The sequence below is a fragment of the Ailuropoda melanoleuca genome, chromosome 7, assembly GCF_002007445.2.
Source record: "Ailuropoda melanoleuca isolate Jingjing chromosome 7, ASM200744v2, whole genome shotgun sequence".
NCBI classification, from domain to species: domain Eukaryota; kingdom Metazoa; phylum Chordata; class Mammalia; order Carnivora; family Ursidae; genus Ailuropoda; species Ailuropoda melanoleuca.
Genome location: NC_048224.1, coordinates 41,223,403 through 41,249,738, shown reverse-complemented (window position 1 = coordinate 41,249,738; position 26,336 = coordinate 41,223,403). Strand labels below are relative to the sequence as shown.

At 48.6% G+C, this 26,336-nt stretch overlaps 1 protein-coding gene across 14 annotated transcripts in view; it reads right to left on the bottom strand.

Moving 5' to 3' along the window:
• Positions 1–26,336, bottom strand: part of ZNF618 (zinc finger protein 618) — a 178,446-nt gene that overhangs the window by 19,205 nt on the left and 132,905 nt on the right. For 9 of the 14 annotated variants that reach the window (XM_034664351.1, XM_034664345.1, XM_034664343.1 and 6 more), the window contains 6 exons: positions 19,887–19,946; positions 19,257–19,346; positions 8,077–8,316; positions 4,086–4,169; positions 2,047–2,091; positions 1,043–1,120 (listed from right to left, as the gene is read on the bottom strand). In XM_034664351.1, the coding sequence (XP_034520242.1) occupies positions 1,043–1,120; positions 2,047–2,091; positions 4,086–4,169; positions 8,077–8,316; positions 19,257–19,346; positions 19,887–19,946 (597 nt within the window). The remainder of the gene's footprint in view (positions 1–1,042; positions 1,121–2,046; positions 2,092–4,085; positions 4,170–8,076; positions 8,317–19,256; positions 19,347–19,886; positions 19,947–26,336) is intronic. The other 5 variants (XM_034664356.1, XM_034664358.1, XM_034664347.1 and 2 more) reach the window with 3 other exon arrangements.

Below are 26,336 nucleotides of genomic sequence, written 5' to 3'. Positions count from 1 at the left end.
CCCCCGCCAAGAGGCCTCAGAGGGAGAGGCGGCAAGGATGGCTAGCTGCCTCCCCCCAAGTTCCCGTTTCTCTGTCCCTGGACAGTGGCACTGGCCTGCTCCCCACCCCTGGAATCTGGGCACATAGGACACGTGTCACTGGTGATCCAAAGTGGTCAAGGAGGAAGTGTGTTTCTCTCCCAGCTGCTCAGTCCTCTGGGCCAGAGCCAGAGGGAGGCTCTGAGAAGCCACAGGAAGGAAGGTGCTTTGGTCACCGTGTTCAAGGCCAGCCAGCCAGGCCACCTGCATTAAGCTGTGCTGTGACCGCAGAAGTGATTATGTTACGCCACTCAGAATTTGGGGTTTATCTGCTAGAGCACATAGCGTCTGCCTCACTGAAACAGACACTGGAGCAGAAGTGGGGTGCTGTGAAAAAACCCTAAGAACGGGGGGCGTGGCTTTGAAGGCAGGATGGTTTAGAGGAGGGTGCTAACAGCACAAGCTTGGAAGGTGGCAGAACAGCTAAAAGGGTCACCTAGATGGCAAGCCACCAGCCGGCAACTCGTCACCGGTGGTTCTCCACATACTCCCTAGACGCACGGTGGGGCCGAGGACCTGCCGCAGATGCCAACGCCAGGCCCTGCCTCAGACCTACAGACCCCGACGTCAGGGTGCGGCCAGGATGTGCTCAGTTTGAAGACTGCCACTGGCACGGCTGGGACAGCGGATGTGCCCCTGCTCGGAGACGGGCTTGGGCCCAGGCTGCCCTGGAGGATGCCTCCCCCCTCCCAGCTGCCTCCGCTCACCGAGATCCCGAAGCACATACCCTGGCCCCCTGGACGTCCTTCCTGGTCAGCTCCTCCGCAGCCTTCAGGCTCGCCATTATGAGCCACGACCTTCAGGGGGCCTTCTTCAGCTCGCCCCCTCTCTAACTGGGCTCCCACCACCCTCTCCAGCACAGACCTCCCCCATGGGGTCCCAGGGCCCCCTGAGCGCATTTCCTGAGGAAGAGGGGCCTCCGGGCAGGCTCTGGGGCAGGGGCGGGGCACGTGGGTTCCCTTACCTGCGTGGGACTGCATGTGCTCCAGCAGGTTGTTGTAGAACTGGAACTGGATCCCACAGGCGCCGCAGGTGTACGGTTCTGGGCCGGGAGGGGGAGACACGAGGCAGCTGTGTTAGGGGCAGAAGGACCCCGGACGCCCGGGAACTGGGGCTCTGGGCCCAGGCGGTCTGCCCCTGTCACTAACTGTTGAGGGAGAGGCTTGGGGGCGGGGGGAGGACCTGCAGATGAAGAGACCGTCTAATTCCATCCAGCAGACATTTATTGAGTGCTTACTGTGTGCCAGGCACTGTTCTGGGCACTGGGGAGGGCGAGGGGGGCAACACTAACGGACCATGTGCTCTCCTGGGGCAGAGACCACGTGCCGCCTGCGGACGCACAGACATCCCCGCCAAGGAACAATACACGAGTGTACGAAGGACACGAGCACCAGGTGAAGAGAATAGAGGGCAGTAAAGGGAGCAGGGAATAAGCCAGAGAGAGAGAGAAGGGCAGGAAGTGGGGAAGGCCACAGAAAGGCGAGAGGACACAGGACAGGTGAGGACAGGGAAGACAGAACGGGCAGGATAGGACCACATGTGCAGGTGGACCTTCCACGTCTGTGTCCCCAGCACTCAAGTCAGTGCCCAGCATGGGGAAAAGTGGAAGGAAGAGGAAAGAAGGGGGCTGAAGCAGAGTAACGAAGAGACGCAAGGGGAGGTTGAGATGGGCTTGGAGGAGGTGTCCTGAGGCTGCCCCCGAGAGTAGCAACGGAAGGGCCTGGGTTCCTGCTAGGGCCGGACGGCGGGTGGGGGGAGGCTGCCTGTGCTCAGGGCTCTGCCTAGTCCCCTGTCCGGACTCCCCCTCCCACCTGGGGCCATGCCCTCCTCCTGCCTCCGCTGGCTGCCAGGTCTGCCTAGGGGTGGCCCAAGGGCAGGCGCTCTGGGGAGGTCCTGAGCAGGTGGCCGGCTGAGTTCACTCCCTGCCCTGCCTTGCCCTCTCCAGCCCCCCGTGGGACCGTCACTTACTCTGTAGGAGAGGGAAAGGATTGGAAATCAGGGGACTTGCAGTTTCTGCAAAAGAGAAACAGTTTAGCTAAGTCTCTTTCCGTTCTGGTGCTCTGAGATGACTGTCATTACTTCCGTTCTTAGGAAGCAGTAAGCCATCGGGGCTCTCAGAGGAGGAAGATCTGAGAGCCAGACTCATATTCTGGGCTGGCGCCGGGGCACCGGACAGGGCCAGGTCAGCCAGGGCCATGCCTCTAGGACACCCTCAACTGTCAGAAAGTGAGCCCACAGAGCTCTAGTGAGGAAATGTCCAAGTGTGGCTGCCGCCTCAGGAGAGGGAGCTGGCAGCTGCTTCTAGATCCTGGCACCGGACACCAGGGCAGCCACAGGGAGGGCTGTGCTGTGAGTTCTGCTTCCTGGCCTTGTCAGGTGAGCCTCAAAGGCAGAAGGCAGCAGGGGAGGGCCAGAGGGACTGGGCCTGGGGTCCTGACCCCATACCTCACAGGCTGGGGACCTGGGGCCATGACCAACCTCTCCTGGGCCTCAGTTTCCTCATCCAGAAAATGGGCTAACAATACCAGTGACACCCCACCCCCGCCCCGGGGCTGGGGTAAGGATGGAAACAGGTAAGACACACACAGCTCTGAACACAGGCCAGGCACATAGTAAGCGCTCAATAAATGGTGACTGCCGGCAGTGGCACTTCACACTGTCCTCCCCAGTCTGAGTAGCAGCCCCGGAGGACCGAGGGGCAGGGGGTACAGCCTGGCTGCTGAGGGAAAGGCTCCCGGGGAGACAGTGGTTCCAGTCCCACCTTTACTGCCTCCTGTGTGGCCTCGGGCAAGTCACTCCATTGCTCTTAGCGCCACCTCTTGGAGACTGGGTTACATTTCTCAAAAGGGTGCGCAGCCTGGAAAAGCCGGCGTGCTCTCTACGGTTAGCGGGGTTACGTGGACATTCTCATGCCCCCCCCCCCGCCAGCACACCTCCCTCGCTTCTCCTTGGGGCACTCCATGTAGCACTAGGTTTACTTAAAACCACCACCACCACCAGCACCACAGGCACGTGAGTGCGTCACCTCCGTGGGCCCTCGCTGGCTGCCCCGCACCACAGGGACGTGTGCGCGAGCCCCACTTGACAGCGCAGGAGAAATGAAGAGGCTGGCCCCCGTCAGCAGCTTGTAGATGCTGTGGCTGGGGCTCCCGCTTCGGCTACAGATCAAGGCCAGAGCTCAGTGTACTGGGCAGAAGCCTCCACGTTTCACAAAGGCCCTGCTTACTGGGACCCCCGTCTGTACCTAGGTGGTGGCCAGCACCGGATGCGCTAACTGAAGCTGCAGGAGAAAGTGAGGAGGTACCCTACCCTAATGTGACCCAGCTATCAGAACTGTGTTCCCATCTTGCCCTGGTGTCACTATGCAGACTGGCTTGCTATGTCTTTTTCGGACAGGCCCCCAGGGCCCTGCTAGGTGAGCCGAGCATCCGACCGGGGAGAGTGGCCTTCAGCAGCTCTGTTTAAAGGTACGCCAGGGAAGCCGCCAGGGGGCGCGCAAACACCACCGGGAACCTCAGCTAAGCCTCCCTGGGCAGGCAGGGGCTGGAAGAGGACCTTTGGATGGCCTCTGGTCTAAAGTGGGGCCACAACTCGGGGTCTCTGGCTCTTGGGGTACAGTTCTCTCTACTGCACCCCCTTTGCCTGTCCTGGAAAGAAACTGGCTGCAAGGTTTACTCGACAAACATAGCAATAGCTCTCTTACTCCTCCCGGGCCATCTGAGTCAACACCGCAGGCTATCAGGGGAGGGCGAGTTCCTCTCTCCACGCAGAAGAGACAAAGACCAGCAGTCCCCGAGATGCCCCTGAGGCCCAGAGGCAGGTCCCTGGAAGAAAACTCCCTTCCCACTTCTGCCTGGCCCTGGCTCCCTCCTAATTCCCTGCCCGCCGTGTCCTCCCAGGAACACCATCATGTACCAGGAAGAGCCCAGCCCAGAGCGCCCGCTGCCACCACGGGTAGGAGCACCTGGAGGCCACAGCACAGGGTGGTAATCACAGGGCACACTCACCGCTGGAGTTTTGGGAACTGCTATTTGTCTCTTCAAAGTGGTTTTGTGCTTTGCCTTCTACTCTCCGACTGAAAGCGCTTTCTGCTGGGTGGGGACAGGAGAGAGCGAGAAAACACCGGTGACTGGTTAGCACTACCAGCGCCAAAGGCAAGGGCATGCCGCAGGGGACTTCGAGGCCTATGCTGGGGAACCTGTACTGCGAGGGGCTCCAGGACCCCAAACCAGACCCCCAGCGCCTTGGGCTCACCTGAGTTGCCTGATACCTTGTCAGGGCCCCCAAGAGATCCCCCTCACAGTGCCCAGCGTGGGTGGAGGGCCAGGCACGGGGGCACGCGTGTGTGACCTGAATGCCCAGATGGAATCCAGCTGAGTGGGCGGATGGCAAATAGCCCTGGGGCTCCCATCTTTGGCTCCTAAGGGGCCACATTTGTGACACTAAGTCATTCGGACCTGCCATCCACTACTTCCTCGGCCAGAATCTGTTGCCACAGGCTCCACCAAGGAGCAGGGAGGGTGACAGACTGTTTTCTGGTGGTGGCTCTGATGGAGCAGGACGGCCAGACAGCGGATTCCAGCTCCACAGGCCGAGTGGTCCCTGGGTGGCAGGGAGGGCATCCTGGGAGAGGCAATGAACAGGCAGAGCCGGGCAGCCCCACACCCTGGGAGCCCGAAGAGCAGAGGTCTGCTCAAAGCTCATCCGGGGGAAGGGCCTGGCTCCTTAAGGGATTCTGGGGCATCTTTACTCAGAGGTGGCATCTTCCTGGTGCTGTGTGAGGAGACTGGATCCGGCCGGGGGGAACAGAGCAGTTGAGTTCCCAGCCCCGCCCCCACCTGCAGAAGGTACTGAGACAGAGTATCTGAGCTCGAAGGCAGCGTTGCTTTTCCCGGTTGCTCTGGGCATAATGGGGCCGCCGGCTGCTCCAGGAGATAAAGGCATCCGAGAGCAAGTCCAGTGGGCATGAGCCGCTGACCCAGTCCCTTTTAAGGGGAAACAACTCGCACTAGGGTATCAAAGGCTCCGGGCGGTTCAACCAGAAAGAGACCCATTTAACTTCGTGTGACCCAGCCTTCCCAAATATATTTAGCCGCCAAAGCCCATTTTTAAAAATTCTTTAGTATCCCTCAAAAATGGTGATTCCCGGAACCCACTTTGGGGAATGCCACTGTCACCCAACCCACCCTACATCAGAAGGACAAGTGCTCAGACTGTGGGCAACAGGAAAAGAAGGCTCCCACAGATAAATAATATGCTTGTTCCATTATTGTGATGTTGAGACTGATTAGTTGGTTAATTCAGGTGGTGAGTAGAATTTTCTATTGATATTTTTTGTTTCTGATTACAAAACGCATATATACTCAGTTCAGAAAACCTGAAAAATGCAAAGGGAAAATCACTGTAATTTCACTACACAGAAATATTGTTAATGTTTTATGTATATCTTTAAGCAATCTTCTATTGTTTAACATACAGTTATTCCAACTTTTTGCTAATTAAAATTTTTGCTTTTGTAAATAACCCAGTAGTGAACATCACTGTCCCTCTTCAAATCTTTGTCCTAATTTTTCAAAATTATTTTTGTAGGATTTCTAAAAAGTCAATTTTTTGATTAAAAAGTATTAACTTAAGGAAAAAAAAAAAAAAAGGCGGCTCCTACAGGCCTTGCTCCAGGCCCGGGCTCCCGACCCCACGATGCCTCCTGACACCGAGGCTGATAACATTGCAAGAAGACCCGCTCTTCAAAATGTGTCTGAAAATGCCTGGGCTGACAGCGAGCGACACACTGGCTCACCTCAAGGAACCATCTGTAAATCAGCAAAGAAATTCTTTGTCCTCAATTCTTTGCCTGGGGTTGGGGGGGAAACTCTCATTTACTGAGCACCTACTATGTGCCAGGCATGGTCCGCACACCTTACCCCCGTGGTCGCCCACAGTCCTCCCGATAGTGCTGTGAGAGCCACCCTGTCATTCCCAGTCTACAGGCGAAAAGACAGGAAGGTGAAGTGCCCAGTTCCGCAGCCCATTGCATGGCAGGATGAGGAGAGGTCGTTCCTGGGGCAGGTGCAGTCTCCTGAAAAAGGTCTGGGGTAGGGAAGTGACTCCTTTCTCCATCTCAATCCCTGTGCATTCCTTCAACGTTTACCCATCTGTGGCAGGCGTTCCATGCAGCCTAACCGACATCTCAGTAGAACTTAGCACCACAGAGCTTACAGACTCCTACGATTAGTCCCCTTCTGCTCAGCTGACAATGCAGACTTGGAACAGCTATCCCTGCATCGGCACCTTGGGCTGAAAAGCCGGAGGCGGCACTGCGGTGGGGAGTGCCGCATGCAGACATGCTCATACCCACGGAGCACGGCCTGCTGGCAGGAAGGGGGCAAGGACAACTTCCAGCAATGACACGCAGGGCCCTGCTCACCCCCTGCTGTCCTCTGCCCTGTGACCCCCACCACAAGCCTTCCAGGTCACAGGCCTCAGAGGCGCTGAGGTCTGAGAGCTGCCACAGACCACATGCCCCCTGCAGGCAGTTTCCTGCACCACACTGTCAACGTACAAGCTCCCAGCCACAAGGTCAAGAGTAAAAGCAAGAGCTGAAAGCCAGGATCCCGTTATTTAGTTGAGTCAATATCTACTATCAATGAGTCCACGGTGACCAGTCTGTTTCCAACCAATGTAGGACTACTGTTGCAAAAACGCAATGGCTCTTGAGAGCTTTTCTCAGCGCAGTACCTGAAAAATCATTACCTTCAAGGTTGACTGACCACTTACTTCTCTTTCGGAAGACCTAAGCACAACAAACTTAACCTCAAACATTTTTAAGTACCAAATCTTTGCCCAAAACTAGGCTCCTGAACCACAGGGTAAAGGCGAGCACAACCAATTGCTTGGCTATGGGGCTAGTCCAATCTACTGGTTCCCTTAACTCAGGTCTCAGTTTGATTGCCTGTATATTTACCTGATGGCTCTGGGGCTCCTGAGGGCAATGAAAGGACAACAGTCCCACAGGACGTCATCACTCTTTCCTCACCCCACACACTCCGGCAGGCAGCCCCAGGCTCAGTCCACCCAGATCTGAATCAGGAGTCCTGACATCAGTTTTCCTGGGCGCAGTGGCTGCTGTGTCCCTCTCGCTCCTGCTCCCCTCCTGCGACCACAGCCCCTTTCTGCATGGGCTCCGAAAACACTGGAGCCGGTGTCCACTGGTTTCCTGCTGGGCTAGGGCCCGTGGACGGGCTTCACGGGTAGTACCAGGCAGGGGGAGGCTAAGACAACCGAGCTCCTGTTTCACGGGGAGCAGCTCTTCCTAGAAATGAGTTTTCAGATTGGGTTTTTCAGGATGACGGGGGATGCAAACTCATGCCAAGAAGGTCCAGGCAGGTGATGTAAATGGATGAACGGGTGGGACTGGATGTAAGACAGACGACAGCGTGATCACAATGAGAAATGACACCTGCCACGTGGTCACTGTGTTGGGCAGGCAGGAGGGAGTGGGGAAGACCACGAAATACGGGCCAGTATGTGCTCTATTCAAGGGGCCGCTGTGGCTCGGCCCCAAGCCAACTGCTGAGCTCCAGGAAAGTGGGCCCAGCAGTGCCAGAGCGGACTTTCCAACATCAGCAAGAACTCAAATATCGTACACAAAATCTCCTCATGCTCAGATGTCAGCAGTTAATTAAAAAAAAAAAAAACTTAACTCCTTAGGCTATGACTTGGGAAAAAGTACTCTCCCGCTTTAAAAAAAAAAAAAAAAATTTGCAAACCATCAGGTACAAGCCCTCTGATTTAGGGTAAGAAAACCTAGGCTCAGAGGGGCTAGGTGGCTCGCCACGGTGAGAGCCAGCTAGCGGCACAGCCGGCACCCAGATCTGTCCCAGAGAACTACAGGACCTCCACTCGCTCTTGCAAGGGAACAGTGACCCCAGGCACAGCTGTGGCAGGTGGGAGCGGGGTGGGGAGTGGAGGAAATGTGAGCATAACATAGGCCATCGGTACCTGCGGTTGCCTTGCTTGCCGGAGATCCCGAGTTTGGAGTGCGGAACGTCTGGGTTTGGGTGGCTGGAGGGGTGCGGTGTAAGAGCGTGGCGCATCGGACCACGGAGGCCGGAGCTTTTTTCCCCGACTGGTTCGTCTGGGTCTTGGCTGCCACGAAGCGCGGAGACGGGGAGACCTCCGGATGCGAACACTCAGAGCCCGTGTCTGGATCGTCCGGTGGCTCCCACCCGGGGGCAGTACCTGAGAGGGTCACGCTCTCAGTCCCCGTGGCCCTCGGAGTTAGCCGAGCGAGTGGTCTCTTGGGCCACAGAACCCCATGCTCAAGGGTCAAAACCTCTTCTTGGTCCATAGAGAGCAAAGGCTCTCATTCACACTCAGAGCCTAAGAAAGTCCAGGATTCTAGAACCTTCCCCAGCTTCTCCTTGAGGGAAGCCCGATTGTCAACTAACACTCAGAGGTTGCTGAAGGCCACTGACCAGCTAGCTCACTGAGAGGGTCACCCCTAACCCTCGACCAGCCCAGGCTCTCAGTGTCTAAGAACGCAGCCTATGACTTACACTTGGGCACCTGAATTAGTCAACCCAGGCCCAAGAGCATTTTCTAGAACATTGGCTCCGAAGCCTCTTTTCCTTCCAAGACAAGCTAGCTCAGAAGTAAGGACAGAAAGCAGACAGGCAGGGACATGCCAGGGTTGACTGGTGGTGGTGGGGAAAAGCAGAGGGACTCCATGTAGCCCCAGGGTTTCAGGGGAAGACGTGCTTAGTAGTAGGACTTGCTGCTCTCAGGGACAGCGCTGAAGTCTACGCGGCTGCTTTCACCGAAGTCAGCGCAGCAGTTCCCCAGTGGCGTCTGCGTAAGTCTGGGTCACCATTTCCCAGACCCCCTGCCTCCCTCCCCTGAGTCATCTGCAGAAGCTGGAGTCGCTGAGAACTGGGGGCTGACACCCAGGTGGTCTGCACCTCTGGTGGTCCTGGGCGGGCAGCAGTCCCGCCTCCTTCACGCTGCCCGGGACCCTAAACCACCAGCGGGGGCCAAGCCCTGAACCTGGCCACACTCCCACGTTCAACACAAAACAGGAGAGGGCAGTGGCCTTCTGGCTCAACTGCAACTCTCCCCCCGGAAGGCGAGAAGGGAGACTAGGCAGCATGGGAAGGGGCCCCTTCAGTGCCATGAAGGGGCTCATGGATCTCAGGAACTGGTCACATCTCGAGGGCACCAACTTGACAAGCAGGGTCTGGCTGAGCACTGAGCAGCCCAAGGATGCCGCCACTGCTCCCCTGCCTCTGGGAGTGGAAGAGGGGCCTCGTTATACCCCTGGGCCCAGGACCATGTCCCTCCTCAGCATTAGACACTCCACCCACTGCTTTTAGAGCAAAAAAAAAAAAAAAAAAGTCACTTCCTGACCCTCCACCTTTGGCCATTCCTGGCAGCGATGAGGAAGCCCAGGCCTAGAGAGGCAGGAAGCAGGGCTCTGCCCAAGGTCACACAGGGGAACCCACTCTTCAGTGCTATGTTCACCAGCCTGAGACACTGAGACCAGCTCAGAGGACTCAGCTGCCCCCGCCCTGTCCTCTTGGGGGGTACCCCTTCCTCCATTCACAGTGGTGGCCAGATGCCAGGAGCTGGGGGACACTCTGGTCACAACCCCCTTAAGCAAGCCCTGACCTGCCCCACCAGCCCCAGGAGGAGTCCCCAAGGCCACTGTCTGCAGAGGTTACAAGTGTCCCTCACTGTCTCAACTCCCATTCTCTGGATTCTGGCTTTCTTAATCAGAAACTAGAGAGGTCTGAATGGGGAAGGACACTTCCACATGTTCCCTCCCTATCTATTTCTATTTTGGAGCCAAGGACCCTGGAGGTCCCTGGAGACCAATCAAAAGGGTGGCCTGTCTCACAATTTCTAAATACTTTTAGCCACAGAACAACCTCCACATCGAACTCCATGGCGTGTGTCCGAGTCCCCCACTACCTCCCTGAAGCACGGTTTGGGGACCGGGTGCGGAGCAAGATGAACCCGCCTCCAGATGCCAGGTCCCTTCCCTTCAGTCTCTGTGGTCGTGGCCTCTTTACTTCCCCTCTCTTGACCTTAGGTCCCTCACCCCTGCCCCTTTTGTCCACCAAGAAAAGCAGGCATCCCACCTCTGTGTGACCAGCCTCATGGGGATTCTGTGGGAACCCAGGAAAATCCCAGGAGTACCTTGAATGGTACACAGTTCCTCACACGTAAGCAGCTACTACTGACTTTTGACGGTAAGGAAACCGAGGCCCAGAACATTTAGCCAGTTTAGGGCCACATGGCAAGTCCGTGTCAGGATTAAGACAGGAGCTCAAGCTTGCCAGTGACCTGAGGGGGCCTCTGCATAAGGCCATGTGGTCCCCTCTGGCATCACCCCACACATCCCGGGAACCCGGGCACAAGGGACAGAGAATTTCTGAGCAATACTGAGCACGTGGTTTTCGTTCTTAAGCCCCAGACTCGGCCCTGAAGGATGGTTTCTAGGAGACCCTCCAGATCATTTCTTTCCAGGGTCTACAATTCCTGATGTCAAAATCCTGGCATTTGTGGGAGAGCCCCTCCCTCCCTGTGGCAGGCAGCTCAGGGACACCCACGAAGCACATGATACAAGAAATCTTCAGGCACCTGGCCTGGGACCGGCTCGCTTCTTGTCTTTCCCATTCTCTAGCACCCTCTCTCTTCCAAGCCTTGTGGCCTTTACACATATTATTTCTTCTGCTGGAATGATCTTCCCTCCAGTTTTTGCCTGGGTAACTCGTGCTGGTCCAACACACCTCCACTTAAGCATCACTTGGCCTGGTACCCCTCCCTGGACCTCCCCTGGTCAGGTATCTTTTCGGTCCCCTCTCCTCGTCTCTTCCAAGAACTGATCGTCACCCACAATGACACACGCTGTGATCTTTTGATTGGGGTCTCTTCCCCCATGAGCCTGAACGCTCTGTGAGGGCAGACCGTGCCAGTTAGGCCCAACCACACACTCAGGACCTAGCACCTTCCCTGACACGCAGAAGTGCTCCACAGGAGTGGAGGAATCAGAGAAGCAATGCATGAATGGCCAGAAAAGCAAAACTCAACCACTTAAGAAGAGCGTGTCAAAGACAGGATGCCCGAGAGGAGACAAGAGAAGCTGTCTCACGTGTCACCCTCTCATCAGCCCCGGAGGTGTATCTAAGGCAGACAGGCACGCAGAGCTCAGAGAGGTACAGACACCACTCCAGGGTCACAGGTCAGGTAGGGACAGAGCAGGATGCACATCCCAGACCCCTAACTCCTTTCACGCAACGGTCTGCTCCATCTGTACATCTGTGGACCTTCTCACATGGAATGTTATCAGGCTGGAATTCCTACCCGAGTTCCCACCAGGAAAGGAAGAGTGAGCTTCAGACAGACTGACTGCCCTTATAAAGAACACACACGAGATGTTTACATCTAAGAGATATTTAAAAATAAGAGATGGGGCGCCTGGGTAGCGCAGTCGTTAAGCGTCTGCCTTCGGCTCAGGGCGTGATCCCGGCGTTCCAGGATTGAGTCCCACATCAGGCTCCTCTGCTGGGAGCCTGCTTCTTCCTCTCCCTCTCCCCCTGCTTGTGTTCCCTCTCTCGCTGGCTGTCTCTCTGTCACATAAATAAATAAAATCTTAAAAAAAAAAAAAAAAGAGAATATAAAAAATAAATAAATAAAAAATAAAAATAAGAGAGCATGAGGGCTCTCCTTCCTGTAAAGCTGAAATTCAACTGGAGCAAAAAAAAATTCAGAGAATATAAGGATTCGGGGAAAGTAACCACACAGCTGAGAGCGTTGAGAGGCCAGGGGGTCTCCCTGAAATCTTCACGAGGCAGAGGAGGGTGAAGATGCATTCAAGGCAAATGGGAAGAGTGTGCTCCAAGGCTGGAGGCAGGAATGCGTGGGAGCTGCGGCATAAGGAGTCTCATTTGGGAATGCCTCCTGGTGGATTTTCATCTTAGGAAGAGAACTGGAGAATTTACTCTTCCGGCCATCATGCAGTCCCCGGGGTAGGATTAAGCCCCTTTCCAGATTCAACTATAAAGCTGGACAAAATACACAGAACAACAGTTTTCAGACTTTGAACAGTAGGCAATGCAGGGCTGTGATTCACAAGGGAAGACCTGATGTGAGATCACGCCAGTTTCTGCCTGGAGACCTTCTGGCCCACAGCACGGGGGTGAGGCAAAGAAGGCACTGCAGGTTGGCCGAATGGAGAAGACAATGGTCAGAGTTCAGGGCTTCTGAGGTGGCTGGAATTAGCAGGATAGTATAATGAAGAGGAGGGAAGTTTAAAGGGGGGAAGAAAAAAAAAATAACTCCAGAAATGTGCAGAGGGACCCCCTTAAAGTCTTTGGCTGGATGCCAAACTGATTTGTACAGAAGGAGCCTCTGAAAAGTCTGGCAGGTAACCGCTGCCGGGGGCTGTGAGCCGAGCAAGGATTCAGAAGTCTCACAAGATTAGGAGATGTCAGAGTTCCCGTCTGCCAGAGAAGACAGACCTTGTCGAACACCTCAAGCGTTACTTTGGGACCCAGAAAGGCCAGGCCTTAGAAGGATTACTCTAACCCTAGAATAAGAACGGCTGGAGACCCACCCAAATAGTTTAAAAACAAACCTTTGAAGCATGAAGCTGACCTGTAAGCAAAGTAACTGCCCGCCATAACAAAATCCAACACTTTTCAAAGGAAGATAACAAAATCCAGATGCTCAGAGAAACATCGCAATGTGCAGCACAGAAGAAAAAATTACTTGTGAGGTGAAGCAGGAAAACGTGACTAATAAGAGAAAAATAACAATCAACAGAGACATACAGAAATGACACGGACAACGGAATCTGACAAGGACCTTAAAACAGCTTTCATGAATATGCTCAAAGATTTAAAGGATAATATGAACACAATGAAAAAAGAAATGCTATAAAAAGAAACTAAACGGAAATTACAGAGATGAAAAATAGGATAGCTAAAATGAAAAATTCACTTCGTGGATTTTTCTAATAAAACAGATTGCATACTAAAGGAGAAAAGAACAGCAAACTTGAAGACAAGGTATTAGAAACTACCCAAATTGAAGCTCAAAGGGAAAACAGGGCTGATAAACTAAACGGAACTTCACCACCAAATGGTTTAACACATATGCAAATAAAGTCTCGACAGCAGAAAAAAGAGAGACTGGGCAATAAGAATATTTGCAGAAATGCTGGAATTTTCCAAATCCGATGAAAAATATAAATCCACTGAACCAAGAAACTCAATGAACCCCAATCAGGATAAACACAAAGAAAACTATGCACCATAATCAAACTGCTAAAAAAAAACAGTAACACAGAGGTATATTTAAAATCACCCAAACAAAAAAGACACATTAAATATAGAAGAACAATCAGAATGATCTCTGACCTCTCACCAGAAACAACATAAACCAGAAGATAAAAGAATGTCATTTTTAAAGTGCTGAAAGAAAAACTTCCCAACCTAGAATTTCATATCCAGAGAAAACATCCATCAAAAGAACAGGCGAAATAAAAACATCTTCAGTTAAACAAATCTTTCACCAACACACCTATAATGTAAGTGTTAAAGGAAGCTCTTCGAGGAATAAGGGAAAGTGGTAATAGATGGAATTCAGATTCATGCAAAGGAAGGAAAAGTACAGGAAGTGGTAAATATATTAGAAAATAAAAAGACATTTTCTCATTTCTTAGTTAACAAATAATTGAGTGGTTAAAGCAAACAGAATAACTGTTGGGTTTATAACTTATGCATGCATAGACATATTAAGAATAGCACAAAGGACAGAGAGTAGTAAATGGAAGTGCGCTATTATAAGGGTCTTAGATTATGTGTGATGTTACGAATTAAATTCATGGTAGACTGCAATACATTAAAGATGTATATTATAAACCAGAAAATAACTACTTAAAAAAAGAGGTATAGCTAGAAAGCTAACAAAGGAAATTTTTTTAAGTTTTCAATTAATATTAAAGAAGGCAAGAAAGGAAAAGAAAATGAACAACAAGATGAGATGGGACAAATAGAACAAGACAAAATACACAAAATACAAAAAAATATGAAACACAAAAATTCAACAGTATCAATAAATATTATTATTAAATGTAAATGGATTAAACATTTCATTTAAAAGACAGGGATTACCAGACTAGAGAAAAGAGTGAGAACCAACTATATGCACACACTTCAAATAGACAGAGAAAGATCATATGAAAAAGATCTAAGAAATATACCATGTAAATACAAATCCTAATAAGCTGTAGTAGCTCTATTAATATCAGATAAAGTAGACTTCAGGACAACAGCTATTACCTGTTAAATAAGGAAATTAAGAAATAAAGAGATAAATAAAGGTACTTAAAAATTTAAAAAGGGTCATCAAGACATAATGACCCTAAGTGTGTGCACCTAAAACCAAGCTCCATGTACATGAATCAAAAACTGACAGAACTAAAGGGAGAAACAACATATCCAGAATTACAGTTGTAGATTTTAATACCTGTCTCTCAGTACTTGATAGAACAAGCACATTTTTTTTTAAAGCCTGAAAAGGTATAGAGATTTTGACATTATTATTAACCAACTTCACCTAATTGACACTACACTCAGGGAATACTCTTCCCAACTCATTCTAAGAGGCCAGTTTTACCCTGTTACCCAACTTACATTATAAATAAGAAAAGTACACTACTAGCTGGAATGCAAAATGGCATAACCACCCTGAAAAAGTTTAGCTGTTTCTTAACAAGTTAAATGTACACCTATCATATGATCCAATTATTCCACTCCTAGGTGTTTACTCAAGATTAATGAAAGCAGCTGCCCATACAAGGACTTGTACACAAATGTCCAGAGCAGCTTTATTTGTATTAGCTCCAAACTAGAAACAACCCAAATGTCCATCCACAAGTGAATAAAGCAAACTGTGGTATGTGTATCTATGCAATGGAATATTACTACTTATCAATTAAAGGGAATGAACTACTGATACATGCAGCCATGGATAGATCTTAAAACCAACATGGTGAATAAAAGAAGCCAGACCCCCACAAACACAAACAAAAAGGGTACATACTGTAAGATGCTATATATCCAATATTCTAGAAAACGTAAACTAATCTATAATAACAGAAAGCAGACAGTGTTTGCCTGGGGATGGGGAAGTGGTGAGTAAGGATTATAAAAGAACACAAAAAAAACTTCAGAGTGATGGATGTGCATAATTTCATGAGTGCATACGTCAAAACTTATTAAACTGTACACTTTAAATACAGGCACTTTGTTGTATGACAGTATGCCTCAATATTGTTTTAAAAAACCTCACCAGAAATATTTATTTTCTTGATTATGACCACCATCAACAGACCATTGATATTCATGGGGCATGGCTAATTCTAGGATTGCAGTTCCCTAGCCTTGAGAAGTTAGTTTTGGGAGTGATATTGAAAACCAGGTAAAATCCTGGGGAATTTTAGATAGAAGTGATCAGAAAGTGTGTTCTTGAAAGCAAGTAACTACAAACTACCCTAGGTCTTAGAGTAATTTAGATGCCTTTCCAAGATAAAGAAGTTTCAAAGAAGAAAGTCACTCCCCAGGCAAAGAGGACACATCCTACCATTGCAAATTTCTTCAGTTCATTTCATAGTTGGGACTCCCTAATCGTTTTAATGTGTTTTAATAAAGTATAGGCATGGTGATTCATTTCAGAACAATGACAAGGGTGCCTAAAGGGCTTAGTTGGTTAAGCATCTGCCTTCAGCTCAGGTCATGATCCCAGGGTCCTAGGATGGAGCCCCATATCAGGCTCCTTGCTTGGCAGGGAGCCTGCTTCTCCCTCTGCCTGCAGGGCTAATAAATAAATAAAATCTTAAAAAAAAAAAAAAAGAACAATGACAACAACAAATCAATCCATGTAATACACCATATTACCAGAATAAAAGAATCATAGAATCCTCCAACAGGTGGAGGAAAAAAACATAAAACAGTGATGTATGACAGAAACTTTCAGTAAACTAGGAATAAAAGGTAACCTCCTCAACTGATAAAGGGTATTTATAAAAACCTACTTCAGCTAATATAATACTTAATGATGAAAATGATCACTCTTCACGGTGAAAAACTGAACCCTATGATTAGGATAAAGACAGAAATACTCACTCAATTCTACTATTCAACATTGTACTGGAATGTCCTAACCAGTATAGCAAGATGGAAAAAAAATAATAATACAGACTGGAAAGAAAGAAGTAGAGCTATCTTTATTAGTGAACGACACCAGTATATACAAGGAAAATCCTAAGAAATTGACCAAAAAAAGCTATTAGGACTAGTAAGTGAACTTAGCAAAATTTCAGGACACAATTATCAATAAACAAAAACAGTGTTTTATGTAATACCAACAAATAATTGGAAAACTAAAAATCACACAGTAGCAAAAACCATAAAATACTTAAGAGATAATTTCATGGGGGCGCCTGGGTGGCACAGCGGTTAAGCGTCTGCCTTCGGCTCAGGGCGTGATCCTGGCGTTATGGGATCGAGCCCCACGTCAGGCTCCTCTGCTATGAGCCTGCTTCTTCCTCTCCCACTCCCCCTGCTTGTGTTCCCTCTCTCGCTGGCTGTCTCTATCTCTGTCGAATAAATAAACAAAATCTTTAAAAAAAAAAAAAAGAGATAATTTCATGAAATATGTGCAAGACCTCTACTCTAAAAAATATGAACTACTGCTGAGAGAAAAAGACCTGAGTAATTGGAGATATATACCATATTCATGGACTGGAATACCCAGTATTATTATATCTGTTCTCTCTAAATAGATTCAGGGTAAACCTAAACAGAATCCCAGTTGGATTTTTTGTGGAAACTGGAAATCAGAAATTCCCCTAATATTTATACGGAAGAGCAAAGTTCCTAAAATTGACAAATATTCCTTTTTTTTTTTTAAGATTTATTTATTTATTTATTTGATGGGGGGGGGGGACACAAACATGGGGGAGCTGGAGATGGAGAAGCAGGCTAACCGCCGAGCAGGGAGCCCAATGCGGGGCTCAATCCCAGGACACTGGGATCATGACCTGAGCCAAAGGCAGATGCCTAACGACTGAGCCACCCAGGCACCCCAACAAATATTCTTTTAAAAGGGCAAAGCTGAAAAACCAAGAGTACCTGAATTTAAGATTTACTATAAAACTCCAGTAAATAAGACCATACTGGCATAAACATAGACAAATAGATTGACAGAACAGAAATAAACTCATATATACTTACACATGCAACTGATTTTCAGAAAAGGTTGCAGTGCAATGGGGAAAGGACAACTCTTTTAACAAATGATGGAACAAAGAGATAGATCTCCACATGGGATAAAATGAATCTCAATTCCTACCTCTCACCATCCATGAAATTAACTTGAAAAGATCACAGACCTAAATCCAAAGGCTAAAATTAAAGGCTTCTAAAAGATAATTAAGGAGAATATCTTCACAATCTTGAGGTAGCTAAGATATTCTGGGGAGGACCCAGAAAGCACTAACCATAGGGGGAAAAAAAAACCGGGTAAATTAAACTCTATCAAAATAAAAACAAAACATTTAACAAAAGATACTGTATGAAAATCAAAGGGCATGCTGAAGACGGCGAGAAAATATTCACAGTATATGCATATGATATAAGACCTGAAGATCCAGAATATATACAAAGAGTTCTTACAACTTAATAATACAAACACCCCAACCACAAAATGGGCAAAAGACGTTAGACAATCTCCAGAGTAAAATATACAAATGGCCAATATGCAGATGAAAAAGTGCTCAACGTCATCAGTCATCAAGAAAATACAAATTAACACCACAGCGACCACTATGCACTCCTGGGAATAGCTAGAATTAAATAGCCCATCACCTCCAAATGGTGGCAAGAATGTGGAGCAAGTGGAACTCCCCCAGATGGCTGCTACAGCCATTCTGGAAAAATGGTTTCTAAGTTCTTACAAAGTTAAACATACTCTCCCCTATGACCTAGCAATTTTACTCCCTGGTATTTATCCAAGAAAAATAAACGCATATGCCCTCAAAAAGCCTCCCACAAACACTTTCATAGCAGCTTCATTCATAAGAGCCTAAAACGGGAAACAACCCAAACGAACAAGCAAATGGCTAAGCCAACTCAGGTAGTTTCCTAACACGAAATATTGCTCAGCAGTCGAAAAGAATGAACTGTGACATACAACAACGTGTAGGAGTCAAAAACGCTTTGCTACGTGAAAGCAGCCAGACGCAAGAGTATTACTACACGACTCCATCTGTAAGGACTTCTGCAGTCAGTGTTAAGTTCTTCTAAATACTCTCATCAGACCCAGGGTCCTCAAGCCCGAGCCGTGGGTACCACATGAAGCGGTCAGGTCCAGCCCCTAATCCCACACAGAACCCAGCGGCATACAAAGCTCCAGATCCGAAGGCCACTGGAGGGAATGTTGCAGCCTCGGCAAACCAATCCTCTGTTGGATCCAGCCTAAATCTCTCATACCCTCCTTGTCCACATAGCTGGGGATCTAAGGATGGAGCCCCCTCCGACACCCAGGAGGGAAGCTGGGAAATCAGTAGTAAGAGGAGAATGGAAAGCTGGGATGTCCCACAGGATGGGCCCTTCGAGCTCTTTTCTTTCAGGCCAAGGAAGAAGGGAGAGATTAAGGGCCAGAGACAGGATGGGGCCTGCCCAAGGTCATGCAACCCTGTGAGCCAGCTGATTAAAACCTAGGGCTTCCGAGTCTTGGATTAGTACTCCTTCTAGCTTTCTCCCCGTTCCACCACCGAGGGCAAAGAGGCAGCTGTCTCGTCTAGTGGGCCAGGACTTAGCCGCATCACGTGGCACTGGCTCTCAGGAACCACATGATTCGGAGGTGCTTAGAGGTGAGGACAGGACCACCGAAGGACGGGGATAAGCGATGCCCACCCGGAATCTACGGAGGGCAAATCAGGCTTTCCTGGCTGAAGGATGGGGCTTTCCCAGCTATTCCAGCTACTGCAGTAAGGTGCCCCAGGTCAGACGCATGCCCCGGGCCAAGCTCCCCTTTGCGTTCACCCTCCCCTCCCTAGGGCTGGCCCACCCCTTCCCCAACTCCCCCAGCCCCCAACCAGAGAAGGTACTCACTGATGGGGGCGTGTAAGGCCACGTGCTCCTGGTAGGGTGTGTAGTACTTGTACTGCTTTCCGCAGAATTCACAGGTGTAATTGCCAGTTTCTGTCCAAGAAGAGGAAAGTGTGGGAATGGGTGCCTGACTCCCGTCGAGAAGCAGCAGCATGCTCCCTCCCCTCCAACTCCCCCTCATCCTGGGACCAACTACAATCAGGAACCCACTGGAGTCAGGCCGCCTGGGTTCAAATCCCAGCTCCTCCGTGTCCAGCTGTGTGACCTTGGGCAAATCTCTTAACCTCTCTGTGCCTCAGTTTTCCTATCTGTAAATGGGGGTAATAATAGGACCACCTTCTAGGATTGCTGCGAGGATTAAATTTATATGTCAAGTGCTTAGAACAGTACCTGGCACACACTGTTTCTCCAACACTCCACCCCCAGGACCTGGTGCTCAGGAAATGTGTGGACCTGAGTTGACTGACCCCCCAGTGCCAAGCTCAGGCCCAGTCCCTTCGTGAGCCCTAACCTCTGCAATGGCCACACTTGGGTCCCCTCATCTCCAGGACCTTTCCCGCCCCCAAGGACACCACCCCCCCAGCAGGAGGGGGTCACGTCTTCCTCTCGGGTCCCACCAGACTTTATCTTTACCTCTCTTTTGGCACTGCCTAACTTCTTTCTTCTTAAAAATTTCTGATGTAATATTGTTCACTGGGGGAAAATTATAAAATACTGATAAATACAAATACAAAATTTAAAGAGTAAGAGAAATTTCAATCATCTGTCACCCCCAAACAAAAGAGTAGCAGCTACCCCCTTGGGGTGGAGTGTGCAACCTTGCCATCCACCCCAGGCCCCACCCCTCACTCCCATCTCATCCGGAGCGGGCTTCTCTCCCTGACATCATCTGTCTGGCTCCGGTGGGCCTTGAATTAGCCAGCCCTGGTCCATATCATCTTTGTAACCTGGTGTATTCAATCGACAATACTTTGTGGACATCTTGCTCGATCAATAAACATCAATCCCCTACTGCATTTATTGGCTGCACGGTTCCCACTGGACTTTGAAATCTGCGGAGCCTGTCTCCTACCAGGGGATGTTTGGATTGTTTCAAAATTTTTCCCTTACAAAAGAAAAAAAGAAAAATGCTGTGATCCACATCCCTGTAGAAATGTTTGCCCATTTGCTCATTATTTTTCATATCGCTGCAAAATAAAGATTATTGTGCATAATCACTGCTCGTTATTTCCTCAGGATAAATTAAGGGTATGCATTTTTAAGGCTTTTGATAACCACAGCACCAACTACATATCAAAAGGTTGGGCCAATTTTCATCCCAATCAGAAAGGTGTGCCTTATAGGGGGAACTACACTGCAATGCTGCTTTCATTTTCCATTTGTTTGAGTTCTAAGGAAATTGACTATTTTTCATATTTAAATAACTATAGTTTTTCTTTTGTGACTTTCCCGTCTGTGTTCACAGCCAATGTTTCCATAAGTATATTTATTTACCTTTTTTTAATTGCAAGAACTCCATAGATGAAGGACATCAACAATTTTGTTCTATATGTTGCAAGTATTTTTTTCTCAATTTTTTTAATCCTGTGTATGATTTCTCTCTCAATATAGACTTAAAACCTTTCTGTAAGTAACTTTTATAACTGATTTGCAAACACTGGAAAATATCTATTGTTTGCTGTTCATAGGCTTCCAGGTTGTTAGATCAACTGTATTAACCATACTATTCAAACCCTATGTGATCCCGTTTGTCTACCTTCCATTGCGTTGTGCTTCCAAATTTATTGTTTATTTAGATGCAATGTGGTCTGATGCATATAAACAAGGCTCATGAGATCAAAATCGTCACTGTTAACCGTAGCCTTCAGAACGTGACAGTATTTTTTTTTTTTTTAAAGATTTTATTTATTTATTTGACAGAGATAGAGACAGTCAGTGAGAGAGGGGACACAAGCAGGGGGAGTGGGAGAGGAAGAAGCAGGCTCCCAGCAGAGGAGCCTGACGTGGGGCTCGATCCCGTAACGCCGGGATCACGCCCTGAGCCGAAGGCAGATGCTTAACCGCTGTGCCACCCAGGCGCCCCATGACAGTATTTTCTAACACAGTGCTTCTCAAAGCTGTGGTCCCTGGACCAGCAGCGTGAGCGTCACCTGACAATCGGTTAGAAATGCAAGTTCTCAAGACTTATCCAAGACACACTGAAAGAAAAGTTCTAGGACTAGGATCCAGAAACCTGTGTTTTAACAGGCCCCCTAGAACAATCTGACGCCCGGGAGAGTTGAAGGATCACCCGCTCAGATATCTCATGACACTGTTGTGTTAGTTGGTCTGACATTAGTAATTAATTCTTGATCATCTGTAAGAGCCTCCTTTCTCCTTGCTTGCACGTGCCTAAAAACACTTCCCTAAATCTTCTTGGGAAAATTCATTAAAAAAAATACTTCAGTAAATGCTGAGCAAAAGCAATCGTGGTTCCTGCCTTCACAGAGCTTACAGTCTGGAAAAGGGGACAGAAAAATCCAATAATCACACAAACTTAACAACTGCAACCACAATGGGTGTTCTTAAAGGAGACACTTACAGAGCTATGCAAATACCAACAGGGAATTCAATTTAGTTAAGGAAGCAAGAGGGAGCTCCCTGAGAAAGAGGAAAAGATGAAGAATTAATGAGGTGTATCTCTATAAACCATTATTTCTAATTAACTTGAAAGCCTTTGTCTTCTAATAAGAGATTATGCCATTTGCTTTTATTGCTATATTGACTTGGTTTTACTTGTTTTGTGGGTTTTATTTTCATATTCCACCCTTTCTGGTTTGTTTCCTTCGTTTTCAGTTGTTTTGATGCATGAAATCTTTTCTCTGCCTTTGCATTATTCTCTGATATTCCATTATTTTCCAATATTCTCTTTTGTTTGCTTCACACAGCATGTGAGACACATATGTCTGTTACAGTTAAACAGAAAATGACATTTTCAAGTCTATTACCACTGACAAAAGTAGCTTCACTCCGTGCTTCTCAAACTTTAGCAAGTTTAAGAATCATCCAGAAAGGCAGTTACTACACAGATTGCTGGGCTCCGCCCCAGAGATTCTGATTCCGTGGAATCAGAGCCTAAGAATGTACATTTCTGATAAGCTTCCAGGAGATGGTACTGCTGCTGGTCTGGGGCCCACACTATGGGAAGGACTGGTTTAACCTACTCTCCCATACCCTTCACCTAGTCCTTCGTTCTTGCGTTCTTATGAATCGTTTTTAATACTGTAGAATGATCTTTGTCTTCCGCATTCAATTTTGTCATCAGATTCATATTCTAAACTTATTTCTAGTTTATCTGGTCTTAACATTGGACACAAGTCCTCCTATGCTATGAAGTCATTCCTCACAAATGGAGTGTATTTTGTGAATTTTTTGAAGATGGATAGTACGTGGGAAAAATAGTGTATTTTCAAGTCCTCCTTTTCCCTTTACTCATAAATTACAATCTGTCTAGACACAAAATCCTTAAGCTGTAATCTATGTTTCCCTTCAAACATATTCCATTATCTCTGGCATTTAGTACTATGCAGAAGTCTGAGGTGAGTCCCCCTTGGATTCATCTGTTAACAATTAATTGGCTTTTCTTATACCTAGATGCCTGCGTATTTTTTCCTTTATAGTTTTAAAGAGTCACAAAGATCTACTGAGTTATGGGTCTCTTCATACTGAGGTAGATTACACTCCAATCATCTGTCACCCCAACATACAGTGAGCCCTTACAGCAGCATACATGGGTCTGCCTTTAGCACATTTTTCTTCTATTGTATCTTTGGAATGTTGCTTCTATCCTACTGGTAACAATTATCTGGAACTGTATCCCTAGGCTCCATATTTAGCTTGTTTTCCTCTTGTTCTCTTGATCTGTTCAGGTTTCTCCTCCCCATAATTAATTCCATTTCTGCAGATCAACTCTGCTCTTTACATTGCACAATGCAGGTTTTAATTCTACTTTCTGTTTCTCTGCAGGCCTCCACCTCACTCCTTTCTCTGTCTCTTCATTATCCCGCTGCTGTGTCACCATACAACTTCAGGCTCCTCTCTCACAGGGGTCATGCTATGGACTGAACTGTGACCTCACCTCACCCCCAAAGTCAACTGTTGACGCCCCATCTCCCCATGTGATGGTGTTTGGACATGGGGCCTGTGGTAGGTAACTGGGCTGAGATGAGGTCATGAGGATGGGGCTCACATGACTGGTTTAGTGCCCTTGAAACAACAGGCACCAGGGAGCTTGCTTGCATGGGTCTCCCACCACGTGAGGGCACAAACAGAAGGTGGCCATCTGCAAGTCAGAAGAAGGTTCTCACCAGAACCTGACCATGCTGGCACCTTGACCTTGGACTTTCAGCCTCCAGAACGCTGAGAAAATGAAGTTGTTTATGCCATCCAGTCCAGTAGTTTGTTATGACAGTCCAAGCAGACGAAGAGAAGTCGTATTTTCTTATATTCAGTTGCGGCTGTCAAACAGAATTTTCTTCTAGATTTTGTAGTAGGTCATTTTCAGAGGTGTGCTTTTCTCTGAGTCTCCTAAATTCTGTCTGTCTTGTTAGGTGGATTTTTATAGTTATAGTTTCATACTTTGTGTTTTTGGGGTTTTTTTTGGTGATTTAAAAAACTTTTCAAGCTACCCTTCCTTAGCCAAATATAACAATCGAGTGAACGACAGATGATGCAGACTTACTGTTTTCAGTAGACGCAAGCGAACTGTTCTCGAGCCTCCCATTATCATGGCAGTAAATCATCATGGCAGACCACTATCACGGCAGTAATTCTCGATCTGCAGCTGGAGAGCAGGCTGACGTGAAGGAGCCCTGGGACCAACTTTCTTTTTCTAGAAGGATTCTTCTGCTGTCAAGGCTCCAGCTTCCTTCTCCCTAAGGACCTAATCCCCCAATTTGCTCAAATGATGTGGATGTGGACGGTGACCTTCCCAGCATGCACTGCTTCTGGGGTTTTCCTCTTCCTGGACCCACAAGGCTCTACTTGCGGCAAAAGTCCCTTCATGGGGCTCTGGGCCTCTACTGGCTCCTCTTATTCTTCACCTTGTCATTTGTAGGGTTCTGTGACCTTGGCCTGCTTGACACCCAAGCCGCAGCATTCTATTCTCACAAGGCAGCTACAGAGTGGTAACAGGAGATGCTCCCACTATTCTAGCAGTCTCAGTTCCACAACGTCAAGCTGGGAGCACGCAGGGAGCCAAACCCAGTTGTGTTTTCTCAATGCAATTCCCAACTGCTTATGGTGTGTGACAATTCCTCCCAGATCCTAGCACTGGTCGTCTGTCAACTCAAGTTACTGATAGGGTAAGTTTCATCCAGTTCTGTATCTCCCTGGGCAACAGGCACTACTGATTTAATGCCTTCCATGCTTGTGTTAAGGACTACACCCATTCTCTTGCGAATATAACCTCAGCCAATCTCCACGACAATCCTGAGAGGTGGGTTTTCTTGTCATCAGCCCTCGGAGTTAAGGAGACTGTGGATTAGGGAGACTATAAAGCATGTAGGACGTCATGCAGGTATTAAGTGTAGAGCTGGGGTTCATAGATGGGACGCTGTAAAGCTCCCACTCTTGGCCATTTCTTGATGACATCACTCACTTGTTACTCCCTGAATACAAGCCAGGGGCTGGGCTAGTCCGTTCCTGCATGCATCCTCCACGGGCCTTTCAGAACGGAGAGATGTTCTCGTCCCCAACTTAAAGACGAGTCAAAGGACACTGAGAAGGGGGGTAAGTAGCTAGTCGACTGGTGATGCCACCATTCAAACCTGGGCCTGATTCCAATCCTATTTTCCCAATGATGATGCTAAGGATGGAAGGGCAGACCGTGCTACCCAGGGGCAGCGGGCTGGTAAGTTCTGAGATGGCAGGTGACGGATCCCGCTGCCCCCGTCCTGTATCTGTCTACGATCGTCCACCATAGAACAGGTCTCATTCACAGGTGGGTTTCACCACAGTTTAACTTTTGGCAGTTTAGTGTTGAGGACTTCATTATTTTCTTCCAGAGAAGAGCAACTAGGACATACACATAGCAAACGCATGACAAGCGTTTGTGCTAACTGCTAACTGCTGTGCTAACTGCTTCACGGATATTGTTCCAGTCCCAGTCTCCTGAGTGCTTAAGAGTTCAAAGAAAGCAATGAATCACCCTCTACCACGAAGGAGGAAGGAGGGAGAAAACGGACTGGAGGACCCAGTCAACGCCTTCCAAAATCGGGGCCAAGCTCCGCCCTGTGAGGAGCACCCCCGGCGTCACTGTTTTTCCTGCCCTGAGATTTCCTCATGCATTCATTCAATGTTTGCGTGTACAGTTTTGCAAGCTGCCTAAAATCCTTACTGTAATGAGGCAGAGTCAACAAAGGTCTTTTCTTGCTGGGTGGTAAGCGAGAAGAGGAGGAATGCGAATCCTAAAGGGCTGGACTAGACACCTCTCACTGGCTGACTCTACCCAATCCATTCTTCTAGAAACAGCCAAAATGGACTGACTTCCTAAAATGTAAATCTGATCAAGTCCCTTCCCCACTTGGTAAACTCTCTAGCTCACTTCCCTCAGAAAGAAGCCTCGATGCCTTCCTCCGGCATTCAAGGCTCTCTAAGACCCAAACTCAGAAACTGATTGGCCTTTCCATTCCCTAGAACAAGAGCTGCTCTCCTACCTTCACCCCGTGATGTAAGAGCTCATTCCCCACCATCGTCCCCAGTGCAGAAGCCTCCCCGATTCCTGAGGCCGGTCAGGCGCCTTCCCGGCCCCCACGGCTCCCTGAGCTGCAGGTTATGCTGTGACTAGCTGTGCGCTGACCTACTGCCTCCCTCCTGTGCCAAGTACCCAAGGGCAGGGCCACAACTGCCCCACCCACGGCTGTGTCCTCCCCACACACCACGCAAGGGTGCTGAGAACAGGCAGGTGGCAGGTGTGGCTCCTGCCCTCAGGGGTTTCATGGGACAAGGACAGAATGTCCATGTGGCCCCCTTGGACAGCTTCATTTGCCGATGAACCCCTTCATTTGCGGATGATGACAACAAGAGTTATTTTCCGAGCACCTA